Consider the following 22,696-nt stretch of genomic DNA (forward strand, 5'->3'; position numbering starts at 1 on the left):
CTCCTACCAGTCATAGCAGTAGAACGTGGATCCCAGAACGTGGGAAACATCTGACAGCTGTCCAGCTCAAAGTGCAGTCCATACATCCAGTAAGAAAGCATCCTAGCGGTGCCCACACGTCCTTTAGCTTAGAGATCCTCACCCACGGCGTTGAAATAAAGCTGTAAGAAACAAAACTACACAAACAAACAAATATATCAACAGCGAACGCTGCCGGAGAAAACAAGCGCGAGCGTAGGAGCGAGCCGCGCGACAAGAATGCAGCCCTATTCTGGGGAAGGGAAGCATGCACATAAAAAGTTCATGTGCATGGGACCTTGAGGTCATGTGACCACCGCTTGCCAATAGGAACTCGTGTAGGCTCGTAAAGTTGTGAAGCGGAGTAGTAAATTTTCATAAACAACAACAGATTTATAGTCGCGTCCTGGCTAAAGGAGGAGAAGGAGGAGCTAGAAAGGAGGGATTTTTGCAAGGCGCCATTTTACATAGAGGAGGAGCACAGAGAAAGCTGTGCTGTGTTGCATACCGAATCAAAAACCATTATGCAAATCCTTACAGCCCTGATTAACGTAAAGCGCGGAACCAGTGAGCCTTTACCAGTCAGAGGTGCTTCACCAATCAACGCTTTACCTTCGCTACAGATATATGACAACGCATGAACATGGGTACATATGCATAATATATAAGCGTATATAGTAAACTTAGAGGTATAGTGTACATGATGCACCATATTTTCTCACCATATATTTTTTCATATTTTCTGTTGAACATAGTGTATGTGTTTCTATATGTTGATGAAACAGATGTTCTCTTTTTGAAATGGCTAGGTTTAAACAAGCTCGCATGTATTTAATATGTGACAGTGACACGTTATTCAGCAAGTACATAAGCGTCTGTGTTCACGTCTAGACTGCTTATTATGTTACTGTATCATATATGTGTGCGCTCACCAAGACTCTTCTTTTTACTATAGACAGTAAGAAAGTTATTCTCTTGAAATGGCATGGTCCAAAAAATGTTCTTCATACAATCTGTATAAATTAAAATCAATCAAAATAAAAATAGTGACAATTTGACAATACTTCTACTAGTATCTCGGTATTATTGCTTTTTGAACATATATGGTTGTGCTGGACTAAATTATACAGTATAAGACATTCTCTGTCTTGTATAGATAGACTTTTTGTAATGTCATGTTTTAGATAAAAATGGAAAAGCTGCATGATATATTAGAATTAGAGATTTAAAAAAAGTTAAAGTAAAAAAATCAAAGTCTGGGTATATTTAGGTCATGGTTACTTGTACAGTGCACAAGACAGTAAGCAGCACCAACAAAGATAATTCATTAATAATTTATTTCTCACTTTATTCACGTTATTTCTGCATTGGATCTGTACACAAATGTATTGCTTCCATCATGTAATGAGAATCAGGTCATGGTTCTCATAAACTGATTCACTTTAATATTACTGTTAAATTAATTAATTTGCTTAATCATTTACCTTATCCTACTGGTTTTGTAGGATTGCACATCATTACTACTGGATAATATTTGACTGATGTTAACTAAGTTCCAAAGATATGGTACTGTCACCAATACTGTACATTAAAATTGTTCTAACTATTAACAACTTAAAAAGGGTTCTTAAAACAATTTAAAAAATTATTTGGCTAAATGTTTATAAAATAATTAACCATATATCTGGTCAAATTTAATTTAAAGATTTTTGTTTAAGTTTAGGCCTAAACTTAACTTAACTAAACAGGCCTATTTTTTTTACACAGAATAATGGTAACTCAACACTTCATCAGATCAATTTAGCAACCATAGTGTTAATATAACACTGGCACGTTTGCTTTGTAAGTAAAAAAAAATATCATAGACATAATATGTAAAATACGAATTAGTTATTTTAAAGAATACAAGCAAAGTACATTGCGTAAATACATTAATTTAATCAATTTATGTAGGACACAAGGTAAATCATATGTAATTTTTCTAGGAAGTTCGTTATGCTGGTGTAGGCCCTGCACTGCATATTATTTGATATCAACATGCTTTCTTTGTAGAGTCTTCGAGCGTGTTATAAAATGTATTAATTTATTAAATACTACTTTCTGATTGGCCAACGTTGAATGACAAGGCAGTCATTAACAACCAATAATAAAGACATTAGCCGTTTAGCTTACATACAAACAAGCACATCCAACTATCAGATCAAAGGTAAAAAAAAAATGAATTCATACCTGATGATCTGCTCCAAGGCTTCATCTTTGAGCAGATGCTGGTCAGGGCTGTTGTTCCACATATTCCACATCATAGGAAGTCTCTGAGAAATCCCAGTTTTTTTGTGATGAGCGCCATGTATTGATAATTAACGATGTAGATAGTAATTCTTTATTTCTACACTGTAGCTGAAGCTGAACGCAATGTTCATCTGCTTGTACTGCATAAGGGAACTGCGCATTACTGGGAAAAACACCCACAATGTAAGATGAATTCATTTTTCGCTTCCAGTTGATTTGTTGGACCAGAATCCTCAGTGTCGTTTTTACGAGGTAGGGAGATATATGATGCCATTACAGCCAGAGTTCACACCAACCTGAAACTTACAGACATTGGGCGTTGGATATCACATGGTTAGAACCTATGCAGTTACCAACCAATCAGAAACGGCGTGTGTTTTTATAGGTTTTTAGTGACAAGCTCCATTTCACACGTTTCTTCATTTAGACACTGTAGAAGCGTTTCCTTTAAAAAAAAAAAATACATTAATTCTTATCCATCTATATATCTCTATATATATTTTATGCAGTAAATTTACCAGTTGTCAAAACATCTTTATATTAATACAGGCAAATTGTTTTGTATTTGTAGTCATCTTAAACCCCGGGCCAAATTACATTTGTTGTAAACACGTCACATTAGAAAGCATAATTACAATTGCTTAATTTAACATTTTGTTATAATGTACATGTGTCATAATTTCCAAACTAAATAGAAATCATGTATAAAACGTGCAGATTTTTATAAATACGTTTGTGTCCATGAGTACTTATTTTTATTTCAAATATCTAAACGCGCAATTTGCCCGAGGGTGCACAAGCGTTTGCATAAATCTGAATATTTGATGCGTAATGTTCTGATACAGAACAATGACAATATGTTGGTTAAATGAGACAATTCTCATTCTCTGTATTTGTTTGTAAAATTATTTTTTCGGGAAGCAATAGTTAATATGTTAATAATATTTTCTAAAATCTTAGACAAAACAAAACAAAAAAAATCTATCCACCACGTTTTGACAGATTTCCTTATGATTTGTTTGCTTTCCTTTTTTACATTCATTGTCCACAGTTAATATACCCATTTTCTTACACTCGGCGAACAGAATTTTAGAATAATGGAATTTTGTATTTATGGAAGAGCTAGCAATCACAGCCCGAGGCAAAAAAAAAAAAAACAGACCACAGAATTGTACCACCTGTATTTTACCGTAAACAAAACAATAATAAAGCTGTAACAAACTGTGTAATTTGAAGCCATTTAAAAATCAGCAAATTTCCTTTTTTTTATTGGAAAAACTAGCCCTACCGCATAACTCATTTTGAGGGCTTGACCTTAAAATGAATGCAACTTGAGTTACACCGCAAATGTAACCGTGTTAAAACCGTGCAATATCACATGAAAGCCTGACTGCCGAAACACATGTGTAATGGGAAATGCAACACCCTGGACGGCAGGATGACACGATGTTTTAATCCTGTCGAACACTGCATCCAATATCATAACGAAGGCATAATTGAGATACACCACTTGTAACTGTTTAGTCTGTTTGATGAATCAGCAAGATGGCAACATAATATAATTACACAATATAAATAAGCTATAAATATTTCAGTCATTCATTATATATTATAAAGAAAAACGAGAGTAGCAGAACAGGGCGCCAACAGCATGCTTTACGGTGAGTTACTCTTTATTCCGAAGCAAAATCAAAATTAAATGATCACAAGAGATTGTAGTGCCTGCTTTATCACTATGTTAACGAACAAGCAGCCAATTCTATGGTATCTTTGCATGTATACATGTATAAATACACTCCTAAAAATAAAACTCCTAAATATGCTAAAAAAAAAAAAGATTGACTGTTGTGATAAAAATTACATAACAAAAACGAGATTAAGACTTTAAAATGCTCTTTACACTGTTCACTACACAAACGTATTTCTTTATAGAACTAAATGCAGCTCTTCTATGCCATCGCACAAAGAACCTTTTGGTGGCATCCTTTATTTATTTATTGATTTTTTTTAATTGCACGTTTTACAAAATCCGTCTTACCAGTGGGCCTATGGGCTCACAATCGTGAACACAAACTTTTTAAGCAATATCGTTTTGAAAGTGTAATGTAATTACTGCTAACCAGCGACGTATTGAGAAGCTTTAAACCCTTTTGGTAGATCTTTTCTGACACCTAGTGGCGAGAAGTTGTAACAGCATCATGAACACAGCGTTTTTGCTTCTTTCATTGCCGCTGGGACTGAGGTGAAAATTTTGTTGGGTGGTTGCACAAGCAGTGCTGTTACGTAAGCTGTTATGCGTTCTGCATTGTTGCTCATTTCATAGTACATATTGCTCTATTGCGTGACAATAAAAAAAAAATTCTCCTGACTGGTCTTGATTATCGCCCTTCTTATCACCGCGTAGGTCTGCAATATTCAGACAAAAGGTGCCTGAGTGGGGCCAGCCTGGGCCAGAGACGCCAATAAAACTAGATTATTTCCGCTGGCTTTTTGTTTTCAGTCTCACGGAGAGCAGAATGGGGGAGAGAGAGGAAAAGCACTAGTCCAAATGGGTGCTGGGCTTTCTGAAAACTAATTGTGTCTGGACAGCCATAAAGCCATTAAACGCGGAATGCCAGACAGTGTTGCAGGCCCTGCGCTTAATGGCCACGGCTTCGAGGTCTTTGAGGCCTTTGAAGTCGGCGTCCATCTGCGACTCATGTGCGTCAAGTCCAGTCTGGTATGCGGTATACTTATATATTCTTTCAGTAAGTTTCCTCTAGGTTTACTCTACCACACCAATTCAACCAGTGAGTTGAGTATTGGTTAATTCCTACAGGAAATAACTGAAGAGCTAGGACTGCCTAATCATGACGGGCTTTTGCTCCATGCCATAGATAGTGTTAAATCAGTTCTCGAATGCACGCATGGAGTGATGTTCCCTGGCCTTCAGCTGTTGGGTCTAATAACATCTCTCTTGTGTTGCGTTCTCTTGCCTCGCAGCGCTTTGCACCCCATAAACGGTTATAGCGGTAATTGTCTTTTATGGCAGTATACAGCTAGCAATCTCTTCTGCCAGAACAGTGGACTGCGGGATGGGCCTGCTGTTCCACCCGAGTCCCAACATGCCTCAAATGGCTCGCAGGTCCGCAGATAGGCAGTGTGTTATAGGTAGCATGCATACATCTATATATAATATTATTTATATGCATGCAATGCGTATGCATTTCCTCGTTTACGACTTTTTAAAGATGGAAATGCACATATTGAAATCTATTTTCAATCAGGATAAAAACACTATCATTTTACTATGGGTGGAGAAACAGTGTTGCTATTTTGTTGCTATTAACTATATAGCTTGATATAAATCCAGTTTTTAGAGCTTAATAATAATAATAATAATAATAATAATAATAATAATAATAATAATAATAATAATAATAATAATAATAATAATAATGGGTGTTATTATTACCAAGAATAATATGAATAACAGTGTTAGTAGTAAAAGAAGTAACAAAACACTAGCATACCATTAGACATATGATTTTTTTATTCTTCAATAAATAAAATACAAATTACATTTGAGATATTTAAAGTAAACAAAAGAACAAATATGACTGACCATGACAGACAGCCCATGAGGTATTTACTTTGTTGACTACAGTGTCTAATTTTTTTTTTAGCTATCTTTAATAGGCCTATCTATCTTCCACACTCCCTGAAAATTCCTTAATTCAACAATTCTTAATAGAGCTCATGTCAGCACGGATTGAGAAAGTGTCCAAACTCGAAAACTTTAATAGTAAACAATCTAGGTAGTCATAAAAATTAAGGTAGGCTAATCACCAACAAAATACTATAACATTTCTAGAGCACACATGACCTTGTAACCTCTTTTCAGTGTGAACACTACTTTGCACTACATTAACCAAGTTTACAATTGACAGACTGAAAAGTTTGAGAAATTAGAGAAAAGAGGGGGGAATACTCTACACTAAATGTGCAGTGGCACACAATCTAAAGGGAACTGTTACGTACATTTCATTCATGTCTATTAGTTGAAGATAGAAATTAATACAAAACAAAAAATAAAATAATAATACAAAAAAAGTCTACAGGAAAAAAGGCCAGCATATTGTTTTCCTATTTCGTACAAATAGACTGGATTTGTGCAACATTCACTTAAGGTAGAATCATTTAAGATATACACAAATAATCCAATATGTAACACTATTCGGTCCTAGAATGCATGCCTTGAGACAGACAAATAAACCAACAATAATAAAAAAAACAATGGAATGAACGAGACAGGGCCGAATGTGAAAATGTCCCATTGCCAATGTTTAGGGGGGTGCAAAGTGTTCCCTCTCACTCGTCTTTCGTGCCGTCTTTGTTCAGTTTTTTCATCTTCATCCTGCGGTTTTGGAACCAGATTTTGACCTGTCTCTCGGTGAGGTTAAGGAGGCGCGCCACCTCGTACCTGCGATCGCGCGTGAGGTACGTGTTAAAGAGAAACTCTTTCTCCAGCTCCAGGATCTGGTGTTTAGTGTACGGGCATCGTTTTTTGCGCGTGGAGCTCGCGTGAAGCCAGTTGGACACGGGGTTGTCTGGGGAAATGTGCAGAGGGAGCAAGAACAAGAAGAGGAATAGGGGTTCAAATTAAGAATTAGGAATAAATAATGAGCTGATTTAGACTCAAGATCCTATATTCATATTGATCAACATATTTATAATAACTGTACACAAATACAGGCCTATTTGCCTCACATTTTCAGAGATTTGACTACTTAATTACTATGTGGTGGAGAACCGTTTTAACCCCCAAATAATATAAAGAAAACCCTATTTTAACCTTTTCAAATGTTAGAGTTGAGGATCAGGGTTTAACAAATATTATAAAAGCTTATAAAAACACAGCTACCGCACCTGCAATGGAAGCCATAGGTCACATTGTAGCTACATACGGTCAGATCTACACCTTGATCTACACATACATATAATAAGAACTCATTAATCTTAATCTTACTTGGATCAATGTTCGGTTTATCGGCCTCCTCGTCTCTCGTATCCGTCGTCCGGGCGCTCACCGCGTCCGTGTCCGTACCGCCGCTCGAGAAGTCTTGATGTTGGAGAGCAGCTTGAGCGCTGGACAGCGCACCATTGGCGTGACCGAGAAGCTCATGTTTGGCCGGGTAATGGTGATGGACGGTAGGTAGCTCGGTCAGGGACAGCGGAGCGCAGCCTGTGGTGGTGTCCAGGAGCCAGGGCTGCGCATAGTCCCCAGCTAACTGAGGCTGGGATTGAGTGTGCGAATGGTACACGGATGATATGTGGCCCCATCCCGAGCCGCCGTACACCGGTTGCTTCGAGGGAAACACACAGGGTCCGAGCTCAGTGCGCTCGGTTGGAAGAGCGGACTGCCGGGCGTGCTGAAGGAGCCCCGGGCCTGGAGGGAAGTGGGCTTCCTCGCTCTCCGGTAGAAGCAGAGAATCAACGTAGTATCCTGTCAGAGCTCCGGATGTCGACATGGTGGGGGCACGCTCGCATTCATATACACACATAAAACACACACACACATACACACACACACATATACACCAACACCCTCGCAAAATAATAAAGTGTGGGAATCAAAAGGCTACTTCCCCTTGCAAAGCTCCAGTCGCTTAATAAGTTGAAGGCATTCCGCCATTTGATTGGGTGCCGTGAACACGTGACCACGAGGACCGAACAATAAAGAATAAATCAATCGTAGTCGTTGTAAAAAAAAAAGAGAGAGAGAGAGAGACTCGTTTTGTCCAGCTATATAACTACACCAAATATGCAATGAAAATAATTTAAATAAGCCAGTGGACTTTGTAAAGAGATCATGTATATTCATTTGACTGATTGAAGAATTAACCCATCTGTAAAAGCGATTCCGATCAAACCAAAGGCACATGATGGCCGACAAAAAAAAAATCTACGCTCGAGCTCATATAAATCAGAAAATGTATGGAAACAAGACTGCAAACAACATAATTTAAAACATGGCCTTGTCTATGCATGGCAAACACGAATACCCGAGAATGTCTTAAAATAAGGCACGTTACAAATTATGTAATGTGTTTTTCGTTTTACTGTTAACGTTATTTGAATTACGAGTCTTCATACATACATCTTCTATAGAAGATGTATACGAGTTAATATGCATTTGTTTTCTAGTAACCATGCCTTATGGTTTCTTATCAATTAACTAGTTTGTGAGCGTACCCTACATTGTCATCCTTTTCGCATACTAATTCATACAACATATTTTAATATTTAATTTAAACAAACAGTATTTTTATTTCCACAATTCTAACTCAGTGCAAATACTTTTGCAGTACGTTTTAAGTGTGTAAAGAGCTGTAATTATGCGTCACTTTAATTTTCATGCAAATAATTGATCTTGGTAATACTTTATTACCTTACGCATTCTTTTAAACGTATTATATTTATATAACTGAAATGAACAGCGCGTTTGCATAGACTGGCATACATTTTAAATAAATGCACAGGCCAAAATAGCGCAGCATAATTTTAAATTATACTCATAAGTTTTTTTTTTCCCAACAGCACCAACATATGCAATATAATTTTAATTATTACAAAAGATTTAATATAATATAAATGCCAATAATAATAATAATAATAATAATAATAATAATAATAATAATAATAATAGAGTGCTAAAAGAATGCAACATTGTCGTTATGACGCAAAAAGGGAAAAAAACTCGGTACTTTACAACAGAAGAAGACATGCTTCTTAAATTCATTCAAATTATTACAATACAATATTTATATATTATTTAAAGTTATTTGCAGCATTTTTATTGCTCCAAAATAATGCAGTTTTGCGTAACCATGATATGCAATATGAAAGAGAATCCTCATTAAAATAAAATCAGGTATTTCAATATTTTAAATTAGCTACAATCGCAAAAAATGAAGCATACAACCATCACCACCACTACCAACAATAATATTTCTCGCTCAAAATAATAATAATAATAATAATAATAATAATAATAATAATAATAATAATAATAATAATTTAAAAGCTCTTTTACATAAAGCTCTTCTCATGTGTGATCCATTATTGACAATCTAAGATTGTATCAGGATACTAAAAAAGAACAACTCAGAAGTAAAAAAAAATATCAAAAATGAAAAGATTTAGGATCGCAGATCTATCTGAAATTACATTTGATAAATCTGATCAATACGAATAAGAATAGGAATAAGAACAACAACAACGGCTCTTTGTATTTTTGAATATTCCATTCCTCACAATCGAGTTCTGTATAAGGATACAACTAAAAAGGACAACGTGGAAAGGTTCGAAGATTAAACTCTTGGTTGTATAAACAAGCGAAGCAGATATCTTTGAAAAAAAAAAAAAGATTTAAACTAACCTGAGTCCATGACTGACAAAAATACAAAACCTGTGTGTACTCGGCGATGAGGAAATAGCAAATAACGTTAATGCTTTCTTCTTCATATTTAAATAGACATTAAAATATCATATTGTTTCCCAGGGTGTGCATCATTACTTTAATAATAAAATATGCAACATTGACATAACTAACACAAACAACATACGTGGAATAAAAAATATTGTATGTCAGATTCAATGCATTTATCCGTCTGAAAACTTAATTAAGTTAATTTAACGCGTGTGCTTTGCTTTAACCTGTAAACCGCGGGGTCTAGACCAGGATCAGTCGTGAATTTAGTCTTTTGAGGGACGACAGTTGGTGAGAAAAGAAAAAGAGCAGACGGATCTAAACCTGGCTCTCTTTTACAGCAGGAAATGAAGCCACCTTTCAGAAATAAAAGGGGGAAAGGGACGGAAACTGTATGGCACTTGAAGGCAGTAAACGGCGCGGGGGTGTTTGTTAACGCGGCCCAGTTTTACCGCAGGCGCTATTCAGCTCCTTTTAGGCCGCAGATAAGATCCTGCCGGCCGAGTCTGAATACCACCATAAAGCCCATCCAACCTTTTGTGTCCCGCCGTCTATTACAGCCCAGAGCGGAAGCGCAGACTGCTTCCCAGCTCACTGAAGCTCCACGGAGGTCGCTGTTGCCCACCAGACGTCCAGGCCTTCCCCCTAGACTTCAATGGACATAACCGAGGCCTTGTCTGCTTCCTGTAGACTATGCTCACTGAGTTTTATATAAAACTCAATTATTATCTCAATGGATTTAACTCGCAATATTTAGCATGGTATTTTAAGAGCATAACACTGTAGTACCCAATTAAGAATATCAAATTGCAAGCAGTCTAATTGTAGAATAAAAACGGAATGCATTAGTCGAACCAACCCCAACACAATTGCAAACATGAAAATAACGTGCAGAATGTCAACATTTGGCGACGAATTTAACTGTGGCAATAAAGACAGTTCCGTGTTGCAGAGCTAGAAATGCAATCCCAACAACATGAAACTACCTAAACCACTCGACAGTCCAATCTCTGGGCAAGATAAAAAAAAACGAATGGTAGAAGAACCACAACCAAAAAACAAAACACGAAAGAAAGATAAGGTAGGTTATCGCAGATCCATATAGCAATCAAATCACCGCACAAACACATGGTTCAATGTACAATAGGTTTAGCGCTACCAGGATAATGATCAGCTCACCTGGATGTTCCGAGTGTATTAAAATCCAGGCATGTTAAACTGAAAACCCAACGTGTAGTCTTGTAGTGCATTAAACCGCACCTTCTTCATCTACTCCCTCAGACTGTCTTATCAGAACTGCACCGAGACTCAAAGCAGCAAAGAAGTGACGAGCCCGAAACTGCGGCGAGCAATAAAACACCACAAAGGCGAGCTAAACTGCCCACACGACTCTGAGAGCTCAGAACACCCAGTCATTGCATTTCCGTGTGCAATGCGAGAATACTGGGCTAAAGATAAAAGTGGAAACAAAATAGCAATAAAGAGAAAAATACGAAGGGTCATCAGTTTGATCGGCTTTCCAATAATACAAATACACCCATAAAATATACCGCAGATTCCCTATTTTACCAAACGCATTTGTATATATTGTAAAATTTTCAAAAATCATTGAAACATTTATTTACACATGTATTAAAGTGTGCGTGACCATACATAATAAGAATAATTTATTAAATCTGCAATACACAAAAATGAGGCTAACTAATACACAGAATACACAGAAATAATATATGGAATTGCCTATATACCCAACAAATATCTGTATCAAAGTGAAATTAACGTGACATATTCCTACTAGTTTGAAATTGGCCAATTTCGAATTCAAACTTCAGGTTTTAGCCATACATTAGCATAGAAACATGTGTGCGCCAATAACTGAACAATAGTTATTTCATTTAAATAAAAATGTAATTTGTTATGGTAGTAGTATATTTGGATATATGTTTTGATGGGTATTTTATATATATGTGTGTGTGTGTGTGTGTGTGTGTGTGTGTGTGTGTGTGTGTGTGTGTGTGTGTGTGTGTGAGAAAGAGAGAGAGAGAGAGATACATATAGTGTGTACGAGTCCATGAATGAGTATGTGATCCTGACCCAAACACAATAAATTCATATACATATTTTTTTAAATATACTCATTCCTTAAACGATACTTGGACATATCTTATTTAGGTATGGAATGAAAACGGAGCCGAGGGGAATCGTGTTTTTAAGGGAATTATTAAGTAATATTGTAAAGTTTAACATGCCCTGTCTGCACACACATTTTACACACACACTTTTACTCCTTAAAATTTACAAACTGCTAACAATTGCTTTTACAGAAAAACAGAACCCGTGCAAAAATATTTAAACTATTAATCAAGACCGTGCCCACATTTAGACCCGCTCAATAGCGGCCTATTGTCTCAGAACAGCGCGCGGGCATTCCACTAACATGACAAGATAGGCCTTTAATAAGAATGCCTTGAACATACCTGGTATCATCACTTTCACCTACTAATAAAGTGGTAAAGAGTCTACAGCCGTACAGTGACAAGAACAATGCAACAAAACAACCCTTACAACAAACAAACACATTCACGTCGTCAGCAGCTTACACCGGAGAAAATAACCACGAGGCATGCCTCACGTGTAAACAGTACCTTCAGAAATACACAGGTAAGAACCTGGTTTCAGGAAAACTTCCTGTCAACAAGAAAACCCGTAAGTGTGCGAGAGGTCTCGGATTCGGCTTTCTCGGCTCATTTTCTTCAGTTTCATGCGCCGGTTCTGGAACCATATTTTAACTTGCCTGTCGGTCAGGTGCACGCTGCGGCTGATCTCTAGGCGGCGCTCGCGAGTCAAGTACATATTGAAGAGGAATTCTTTCTCCAGCTCCAGTGTTTGGTATTTCGTGTAGGGGCAGCGCTTCTTCCGGTCACTTTTTGCTGTTAGCCAGTTGGATGGTCTCTCTGTTTTACAGTCTCCTGAATGAAGATGGGCAGATAATCATTGGTTGAAGTGATTTACGACAATTATCTCATGTGGTTTTGTGTATCTTTGCCTGCATTGTGTGCCCATATGCATGTGTTTATTTTAAATATGTATATAATATTTTCCCTATGTATTACCTACAAATGCACACAAAGTTTATGATTCAGTATATATACCTATATGGGTGTATACACACTGTTTGCACAGGCTGTGGCCCGTATATAAATTTATTTAACCCAGAACCCATACTATTTTAATTAGTCTGTGTTTGCCATCAGAATTTAAACATAAAAATGTTTTACATACTATTTAAAATGGGTTTCTGGAACTGTAACAATAAGCAAAGCTTATTTCTATTGCTAAATAAAATGCAAAAAAGCATATATGAGACAATTTCACCACAGGAAAGAACCATTTGACAAAGCAAATCAAAGTTTAGCATTTAAGTATACAAGGCAAGTAGAGCTGTTATAGAAATATTGTCCTTATGTATAATCATTGAGAAAGCTGAGGATATAGTCATAACACAACGTTCTTTTCTTCTTTGTGTAACACGTCTAAATATTGTTACTGTAAGTATTAATTATTTTACAACAGCAAATTCTGAAATTAGATTTCAAACAGAATCCATGGTGTTTGGCCATTTTGTCTTTGTCCTTGTTTTCTAGTTATTTGGATTTGACAGCTTTGGAGTGTATTGACTCTTATGCTATATAGAGCCATTGTCTTTACTAAAGAACCCTTGAGCATTTTATTGAATCAGTAAATGCAATAAAGTGTTGCGTTCTCTCTCTCTCTCTCTCTCTCTATTATATATATTATATTATATACAGAAAATACATCTTTGAGCTCACCTTTATCACCTTTTTCCTGACATTTTCTTTGCGTCTCTAGTGGCTCTGGAGAGGACGAACCCTCGTCAGTGGTCTCCTGGGTCTCTTCCTTGTCACTGTTTAAGGGGGACTCCTTATCTCGGCTCCTGGAAAGCTTCGTGACATCTCCAGGGGTTATTTCAAGCGCTTGCTTGGAGCTGGACAATGATGTACCGTTCAAAGAATCTAAAGTAGTCAGAAGAGCCTGATTTTGAGGAGTCGTGTGGGAATAAATCCTGGCCTGTGGGTGCGTATGAGATGGCCGGAAGTAGCCTGGTACGGGGAGCATTATACGGTCTACGTAGGATTCTGAAGCAAAACGTGCGCTGGAGAAGTCCTCCACATAGGGAGCTGCTGAAGCAGAGCTTTTCAGCGGCTCGTAGAGGTAACCCAAGCTTTCCTGTTTGATGTTCCGCTGAGTGAGGAAAGAAGACATAGCATCATGCTGATGATGGCTTGCAGACGACGGCATGCGACAGGATCTCGGTTCATCCATCCAAATTTCCACGTTTCTCTTGTTCGCGCCAACTGCGTCATCGCCTTCCAGACACTTGCTGGGACCAGGGTTGAAGCTGCAGTCTGAGATTTTGTAATGTTCAGCGTTGAATCTGCAGTTCCTATGTACATCCACTGTGCTGTCGCTGGGTTCAGAGCGTGTGATCTTCACGGAATCCACAAGGTGCCCGCGACTTATCGGGCCGTTAGTGCACGCCATTGCATGCGCGTGCCTTAGCGACAAAAACTGGGGGTCCTCTCTGGTGGTCATTTTCAGTGCCGAACATGCTGCAGAAGATGAGCCGTCCTCACGAATTCCTGTCTGCACCCCTGAACTCCAACTGGAAGCGCACAAACACACACGGCCACGCCCCCAGTGAAGCTACGCCGCCCGCAGGCTTGATACCAAGTCTGGGCTGGAGCGAATGACGCACTGGTTTGTGTTGGCCTTGTCTGTTTTTACTTTCATTCTGCTGCTAAATTTGTGCTCTGAATGTATACTATTTACACGCGTAGATCAGCTGCACGTGGTAAAAAAAATCATTTATTAATTAGCACAATTTGTGTCAATAGAAGAAAAGATAGAAGTCAATAATTGATTAATGTGCAACAAACAGTCGCTATTTAATCGAGGAAAAAATATATATATATATAATAATATATATATATTATTTTGCTTCCCATTTCTTTCTTTCTTTCTGTCTGGCTGCCTGCCTAGGTTTTTGCATATACACACAATAAACTATAGAATGTATAAAGCATATGTGTTTGTGTATATGCAAACCAATTTAAGTTAAAAGTCATGCGCAAAATGCCTCGGGAAAAATGCTGGCTGCCTGCAGTTATATTGGTGTAAGTAGTATGTGTGTCTCTTTGGTGTGTGAGTTGAGGGTTAAGTGTCTGAAGCTCTGTTGTTGTCAGTTCTCGAAATAAGACTAACACACACACAAATCAACATTACCAGATTTCTGTATAACACACAAAACCCAAAGCTTCACTATCTGCGGTTAGGCGTTTGTCGAGATCCCTCCGCACAAAGACAGATCGCTCTGATCAGACATGCTCAGTCTTGTTAAACGCGAAATCGTTGTGTAACAAATAAAAGGGCGTAAAATATCTCCTAATGTGGCTAAGTAGGCGATGTAGCGCACAATGGAAGCCAACTGTAAATTACAACCTACCGCAAAACACAAGAAACAGTCGTGTAAATGTCTACTGCAGTCTTTCCGCAGAAAAGTTAATGACTAATCAAATCTAAATTACAAGTACAACCCAAGTACAAAGTAACATAGAACACAGAATGAAACGTCTCTGTAAAATAATGTACATTAATCTTTAACACGTACTGTATTAAAATACTCAACATCGGATTTAAAACACATTTTGATTATTTAGCAATATACGTGCAATGTTTTATAACAACGTGAGCTTTGGCAAAAAAAATACGTTGCGAAAGAAAAACGTCAAATAATAAATATTTTTTTAGTCTCCTATAGTCTCCTGCTAAGCTGAACTATAACCTATTACCCTATTAACCCACTGATTATTGTTTACACTTCCCGCATCTATTTCAAGCTCTGTAAATTGTATATCAGTATTTTATATTATATTAAATTGTATACAATATTTTAAATTACAATTGTTGTATTCACTAAAAATATTGGAAGAATAATTGTATTCTATCTACAATAGAATTAAATTATTATTGTCGCACTTGTGTATTGTATCATTAGTCATATTTCGTTATTTTCCTAAATTACAACAACCGTGCTACTAATAATATCAGTAATAATATGTAATATGTAATCTGTACAGGTTTGCATTTAAATTTCAAAATCTTCAATTCCTGTTTTAAGGTTCTGCATAGATGTCTAATAAAATCGTAGCATACAGTGATGCAAGTTTTGACTTTTGATGTATACAAATATATAAAATAATAATAATAACAATAATACTGACACATTTTTATTTTATTGAAGCAAAATTTTGTGAGTAATCTACGAGTAATCAAATTAAAAGCAAAAATATTTTTCTGAAACATCTTAAACTATCTATGACAGTTTTTTATATAATATTTAATATTATTCCCTCGTTTCAGAAACGGTTAAAACCAAGTCAAATATCACACTGTTATGGAAAATCAAACAATAACTCAACATTTTATTTAGACCTGCGGAAGCTTTTATTTTGCACTGGAGACAAAGACTCCACGTGGACGGTAACAGGACCCTCGTAGCCCCGCGGTCTGCTCGCGCCCCTTCATGTTGTCATTGAATCCCTCGTGCGGAAAAAGACGATCGTATAGCTCTACAATCTCAATTTCCAATGACATCATTCACCTTAGAAAACTGAGAACGAAGGAAAGGAAGCTTGGAGAAACTCCAGAACCTGCTGGCCCAAACTGAGTCCAACTCAAGACTGAAAAGGGGAAACTATGGTCGTGACTGCTGAGGTCACAGTGAATCCAGTCGGTCATAATTTAGCTGCAGCTACATTACAGATACTTTAAAAAAATGAATCTCATAAATTTTCTTCATAGATGTGGTGAAAAAGGCCTAGCCTGCTGGATGTTTAATGGATTTTCTAATCGGGAAAGGCTAGAGCTGCTCGTTTGCTGTGAAATATTTGATTCGGTGGTAAAAGTGGGGTTTTAATGGGCACCACGTCTTTGCACCCTTTTATTTAATTCAGAACGATCAGAAGAAGGGTTATATGCGTTCTGGGGTTAGGAAGTTAATTGCATGACATAATTCATATGTGATTAAAAAAAAAGTACACGTCATCTTGACTCATTTGCATTGCATTTGATATTGTGCAACGCTTTAAGACTTTAGGCCATAAGGGGCAGTTTCCCCATACAATTAAGCCTAGTCTTGGACTATACAGCATTTTAAATGGAGATTTTCCATTGAAAGGAGAATTTTAGGACCAGGAATAATACCAGTCCTAATACCAGGATACTGGCCATTAGAAGCCCATTTGCAATGTTGGATTAGTACAGCATAAAATGTTGTAAAGCATGTATATTGCAACTATAACAAACAATTTAATACAATTATACAAAGCAAACGTTACAAAACAATCTTTAAGATAAGTCTTGTTTATGTAAGTGTTCCTTTACCTGTACCGCAGTTTTCAAGCATTGGCTTCAAGCATTGGCCTTCTCCACCACACAAAAGCATACTCGGCCATGACATTGATCTCAAGAGCGCCGCCCCGTGGATACCCAACATGTTCTAATAGAATTGTCACTCCTGTTTGTAGAGTTGTTTTAGTAGAAAGAACTAAAGAAATATCCGGACTGGCACGACCCCTATCCAGTTTCTGTACAGTAAGAATCAGATTTGATCAAAAAATATAGATGGATTTGAATAGAAAGAGGTGATCAAGCGTTGACATTCGTTCCTAGTTTTCTTCTCCCGCCAACCCCCACCACCTTGGAATCACAGCTAATAACCTTGGTTCTGAGACTGTTTATGGCACCGCACTGCAATCGTCCAAATGCTCTAGACGCAGACAGCTTTTATGGCCGCGTTGCTGCAGCAACAGGGAGGATGTCCCAGTAATTAGGCCGAGATTCCTCAGCGCCTCAAAGGATGCGCCAGCCAGGCCTGACCGTTCGAAGCACAACCATAAACTTCATTCTTCCCTCCCTCTCTCGCTCGCTCTCTCTCTCTCTCTCTCTCTCGATTGTCATACATGAACCCTAAGGCTGTGGTCATAAACTCAGATAATATCAGCGAAAAATGCAAAGAAGTCCTGTCCACAGAAAAGTACTTTCAGGTAAAACCCACCTTCTCCTAAAAACAAGAGGTCAAGAAAAGCCGGACACTTACACCTCAACAGTGAAATTAAAAATAAAGACGGCCAAAGTCAGCGGGATGTGATACACATCAGCAAAACAAAAACAATGGACAATTATATTAGGGCACCACAGGCAAAAAAGAAAGATAGAATAAAATAAATAAATACACAAACAAACAAACTGTTTGTTTTTGGGTTTCAAAAATGGCCTTTGTGCATCTGATGTAAATTTTACTTTGCTATTATTGCTATCGTGCAACATATTGATTTGAATATAGCTGTTTAGTTAAACTGATTTTTAAAAACTCCATTATCTTTATCTTCTATTTTTTGGATACATGTTTCAAAAAATTTGCCGTGTAAGAAGTGTCAATATAATATAGAAAATGGTTTACTTGCAACTGTATTTTATTTTACAAATGTGCTTCTAATTTTCTGAACTTATAGACTACGAAGCCTACACATCACCAATCAAGCAAATGCGTAATACAACCAAAATAGCTAAAATATTACCTTATACTATAAAGTCACCTGATAAAGAAAAACTCATTAATTCATTACTAAAAACAAAACAAAACAAAAAACAAAGTTGTATTCCGATTCTACCTTTCCGCATGCTTGTCACAATTATGCCATTAAGTCTCTTATATACCCAGAAACAAACATTTAATACTTCTCTCAATTGTTTAATTGTTGTTTTTTTCTGGAAATACATGATACATGGTATAACAAGCAGTGGAGTTTAGTCGTGTCCATAAAAAATGGAAATGTTCTTCACGTTTCTGTGCCTTACAGAAAACGAGGAAATGTAAACTGTGAAAAATAATAATAATGCTTCCTCTCTTTGGGTGAAAATGTGATTTTATAAAGTAGGTCTAGCTGCAATAAAGAAGACATTTTTCAGACCTCTCCAAAAAGAAGTCCACAAGAGAAGGTTCTACAGTCTGCATTGCTTTGGAGAGAGCATTAAGTCTTTTTCTTATCCTCTCGATCGTCGACTGTTGTCCTTATTTCGGAATTTTTATTACTTTGCAAACATTTGTTGACCAACAAGAAAATTGTTCTACTAACAGCTCAACTGCGTTGACTGTAAGTGCGGGTTAGAAACGTTATTGCTTCAAGAGTCCCCCGGATTTTTAGTTTTTTTTTCCTATGCATATGGAACAAGAAAAAAATCACTACAACAGTGTAGCAATTAATAAATAGCATTACAAGCAGAGAGAAGTCAATATCACAGTTCCTTGTGACTTTCTGTTTGGTCACACCAATTCTTTAGCCTTAAAGACGCTTACACACCAACACAACCACCCACCTCAAACACATGACTCTCCAAAGATTTCCAAACAGTACATTTTTTTGAATCAGCAAATTTGAAAAGCAAATTAGAAATAATTTAGACAAGAACTCTGTTTTAGGTTTCAACACAAACGCTAGCACAATGCAAGAGGCAGCTGTCCATCCGTGAGCTTTTCAAAACACAATAAAACTGCTGACCTTAAAAACGAGCAACATATGCATTCACTAAATAACCCGTAGACAACGTGGCTCATGCTCACTGTCATTGCATCAAGTCAAAGCGAACGTCGACGTCCTCGAACTTGAAATTAACCGCTGATCATCGTTATCGCTTCATTGTTAACGCGCGTGTTATTGCGCCACTTTTTAGGCTGTGTTGTTCAGGTGTCCTATAACAAAGGGTTTGTCGTGTAGTACTGTAAACGGTCCCGGTTCAGTTTCTTCTCCTTCATGCGTCTGTTCTGAAACCAGATTTTAACCTGACGGTCGGTCAGGTTAAGCATTCTGGAGAGCTGAAGCCTTTTCTCTTTGTTGATGTACACACTGAAGAAGAACTCTCTCTCCAGCTCGCGGATTTGGTATTTGGTGTATGGGCATCGTTTCTTCCGAACTCTGGGTGTATCTGGAAGGCACATAAAAATAATCAGATGAACATACACAGCCCTTCTTTGTTTTCGTTGCAATGGCTTCCAAATGAAAACACAGTGAGCCTTATTAAACCTTAAATCTACTGCAATGTTGTGTACTGTGTTGTTACTTATTCAACGATATTTCATGTATATTATTCTTTTTTAAAACATAACATTAACATGTGTTTTGTCTCAGAATTTGTTTTTCGTTCACATACGGTCCCAAACAGAAATCTCAAATATGTTCAAACACAGTTTATACATTTATATATATATATATATATATATATATATATACACATTTATATACATTTATGTACATTTATGTACGATAATTGTACTACACTTTTATACTGTAGGTTTACTACCTATATATGTACATATAAATGCATTTGCATACTTCTAATACATTTATATATATATATATATATATATATATATATATATATATATATATATATATATATATATATATATATGTATTAGTATAAAAGTGTTCTACAATTATCGTACATAAATGTACAATACATCAAATAATTTACATTATGTATGTGTTTACAACATGTGCTATCTGTTGCTATATAACAATGTTAAAAATGTTTAAAAATGGCAAAGAATCATGAGAGGTTTAAATGAGGTTTTAACGTGACATTTTGCAGATTATACAACGCAATTACATATCTTCTAATATTTGTCCTACAATTAAATTCTGTATATCACCAAATGTCGGATTTCCACATGTTTTAACAATTGTTTAAAAATAACCATCTGTAAAATACTATTTGTTAAGACACTATAAATGTTTAGTAGCAATCCCAGCATTTGAAAAAGCAGAAAACAGAAAACTCACATACAGTAAAGAAATCATTAAAAGAAGATTTAACTACATTAATCGCTGTTCTCAGCCAAACTTATGCGTATAAATAGAAATGTAAATATATTATTTTACATTTAAACTGCTTGTTGGTTACCTTTGCGCCCACAGCCCAGCGTGTACGCTTCCCACACACGCTCTCACACCCACAAGGGCTTTTTAACGCCAATAACCCGTGAAAGTAGCATTTTATAATTTTACAGAGTCATGTGAGAAGCAGGTTGCTATGACTGTTGCTAGAGCTACTTTAAAAATCGCTGCACTATCAGATTTTATCAGATTTTAAAGTTCAAGTCAAAAAGCTTCACTGGTCTTAAGTATTTCATGGCCAATTTCAATTCCAAGCACGTGATTCTCACAGTTTATAAGTAGGTTTTGTTGGGGAAATCTCGAGCCCTCAATAAACCTTATACGCTTATAAAACAGCATATAAAATTTTTAACAGCAGCGCGCAAGATTGCAAACTTTCTCTCGTGACAGGGTGAGTCGCTGCACGCCCTGCTATACTCACTGCTCGCCCCGCTCTTCTTTTCCTCGTTGTTGCCGGAAGAGGACTCCGGGCTGCTGGTCTCGCCTCGCTCCTTCCCCTCAGCGTCCTGCTCCGGTGCCGGTGCCGGCGCGGCGCTCTGCTGCTTGCTGGACGGCTGTTGTTGCTGTTGCTTGCTTACCGCCGTGTACTCTTCACCCGGCGCGTTTTCCAAGTTGCCATAGGCGGTGTCGAAGAACTGATCGAAGGCTTGTGGGAGCACGCCATTCCTCCCTATGCTACCGTAGAAGGTTGACGACGACGACGAGCCAGACGTAGGGTGGTGGTGGTGGTGGTGGTACACAGTGGAGCTGTTCTTTGCTAGCATTTCCCCAACACCGGTCGAGGCTGGCAAGCATTCCCGGTGCACCACATCCTCCCCCGTGTAGCATTGAGACAGCGGCGCCCGGTGAGGCCACTTTCCGGGCGCGTCAAACGCATAGTCCCGGAACGTCACCTCCCTCACCGGCTGGACCTGCGGCAGGTTGGACGAGTAAGAGTACGGCACGGGGCGTGAAGACGGGCTCTGCGAGAGGAACGATGGCAAGGTGGGGAAATCTGCGCCCGGTACGTAGTACGTACAACTGGGCAGATACATGTTGGAACCGACGGCAACTCTCTCGTCGAAATCCATCATTTGGGGGCTCGGGAAGGGAGAGGGGTGGTGCTGTTTTCTTAGCTCGGGCTGGCGAGAGCCGTGCACAGCAGCGTCCTCAACATGGTTCGCGAGCGCGCGCGCTCGCTGCACTCGCCCTCCCTTTGAAGCCGCGTTCGCGAGGCAGAAATTTTGAGACGTAGGCTGACGTGGAAATTCATCTCCATCCATTCCAAGAGAGGCCACGGTCACGTGACCTACATCAGAAATTGACAGATTTCTCTCTCTCTCCCTCTTTCTCTCCCTCTCTCTCTCTTTCTCTTACACGCGCGCGCACCCGCCCGCGCGCCACACACGAGAGAGAGGGGGAGAGAAAGAAAGAGTGGGTGTGTGCGCGCGCCTGTTTTCAGTAAATGAGACACATATAGGCTTGTACACTGGTAACTTTGACACGACTGGTCAACCGCTGCGCTTCGCACTTCAGCAGGTCTAGGAGATGTTTTTGTGCAAAAAAACAAAAAAACATAACTCTGTGTTTATGTCTATACAGGTAAACAAAACACCACTACACTACAAAGACAAACACAACCAATGCCAAGGCCAATACAATGGCAAAAATCAATGTCAAGGGACTGTCTCCACACACACTTCTGGGTTATATAAAAGCACCACCAGGTTAAGGAACCAATCGATGCATTTCTTTTGTTTTAGAAATAAGATCTTCGCAGATATATATATATATATATATATATATATATATATATATATATATATATATATATATATATATATATATATATGTATATATTAAGGTGTATATATATAATTAAGGTGCAGGTAATGTCTATATG

General features: G+C 37.7%; 5 protein-coding genes across 6 annotated transcripts in view; all 5 read right to left on the reverse strand.

Annotated features, from left to right (window-relative positions):
* Positions 1-93, reverse strand: part of hoxa3a (homeobox A3a) — a 32,396-nt gene extending 32,303 nt beyond the window's left edge. The window contains exon 1 of the mRNA XM_015603127.3: positions 8-93. The gene's annotated coding sequence lies outside the window, so the exon portion shown is untranslated. The remainder of the gene's footprint in view (positions 1-7) is intronic.
* The window catches only part of wu:fc38h03 (acetylcholinesterase collagenic tail peptide), a 761,412-nt gene that overhangs the window by 351,486 nt on the left and 387,230 nt on the right, over positions 1-22,696 (reverse strand). The window lies entirely within an intron of this gene.
* Positions 5,817-8,937, reverse strand: hoxa9a (homeobox A9a). Its single transcript, XM_015603125.3, has 2 exons — positions 7,316-8,937; positions 5,817-6,896 (listed from the first exon to the last, which is right to left on the reverse strand). The coding sequence occupies exons 1-2, from the start codon at positions 7,848-7,850 to the stop codon at positions 6,658-6,660; spliced, it is 774 nt and encodes a 257-aa protein (XP_015458611.2). The 5' UTR covers positions 7,851-8,937; the 3' UTR covers positions 5,817-6,657.
* On the reverse strand, positions 11,433-14,520 carry LOC103021687 (homeobox protein Hox-A10-like). Its single transcript, XM_007239489.4, has 2 exons — positions 13,609-14,520; positions 11,433-12,747 (listed from the first exon to the last, which is right to left on the reverse strand). Exons 1-2 carry the CDS (start codon positions 14,390-14,392, stop codon positions 12,470-12,472), a joined length of 1,062 nt encoding a protein of 353 aa, XP_007239551.3. The 5' UTR covers positions 14,393-14,520; the 3' UTR covers positions 11,433-12,469.
* On the reverse strand, positions 18,769-22,287 carry hoxa11a (homeobox A11a). Its single transcript, XM_007239491.4, has 2 exons — positions 21,236-22,287; positions 18,769-19,843 (listed from the first exon to the last, which is right to left on the reverse strand). Exons 1-2 carry the CDS (start codon positions 22,074-22,076, stop codon positions 19,611-19,613), a joined length of 1,074 nt encoding a protein of 357 aa, XP_007239553.3. The 5' UTR covers positions 22,077-22,287; the 3' UTR covers positions 18,769-19,610.

The sequence above is a fragment of the Astyanax mexicanus genome, chromosome 3 (assembly GCF_023375975.1).
Source record: "Astyanax mexicanus isolate ESR-SI-001 chromosome 3, AstMex3_surface, whole genome shotgun sequence".
Lineage (NCBI taxonomy): Eukaryota > Metazoa > Chordata > Actinopteri > Characiformes > Acestrorhamphidae > Astyanax > Astyanax mexicanus.

What these genes read in the sequence shown, in the direction of transcription:
- hoxa9a (XM_015603125.3), bottom strand. Translation starts at nt 7,850, where the DNA reads ATGTGTGTATATGAATGCGAGCGTGCCCCCACCATGTCGACATCCGGA. An exon ending in TAAACCGAACATTGATCCAA is followed by an intron (nt 6,897 to 7,315) that starts GTAAGATTAAGA and finishes ACATTTCCCCAG; the next exon opens with ACAACCCCGTGTCCAACTGG.
- LOC103021687 (XM_007239489.4), bottom strand. Translation starts at nt 14,392, where the DNA reads ATGACCACCAGAGAGGACCCCCAGTTTTTGTCGCTAAGGCACGCGCAT. An exon ending in TCAGGAAAAAGGTGATAAAG is followed by an intron (nt 12,748 to 13,608) that starts GTGAGCTCAAAG and finishes ATCTTCATTCAG; the next exon opens with GAGACTGTAAAACAGAGAGA.
- hoxa11a (XM_007239491.4), bottom strand. Translation starts at nt 22,076, where the DNA reads ATGGATGGAGATGAATTTCCACGTCAGCCTACGTCTCAAAATTTCTGC. An exon ending in AAAGAAGAGCGGGGCGAGCA is followed by an intron (nt 19,844 to 21,235) that starts GTGAGTATAGCA and finishes TGTGCCTTCCAG; the next exon opens with ATACACCCAGAGTTCGGAAG.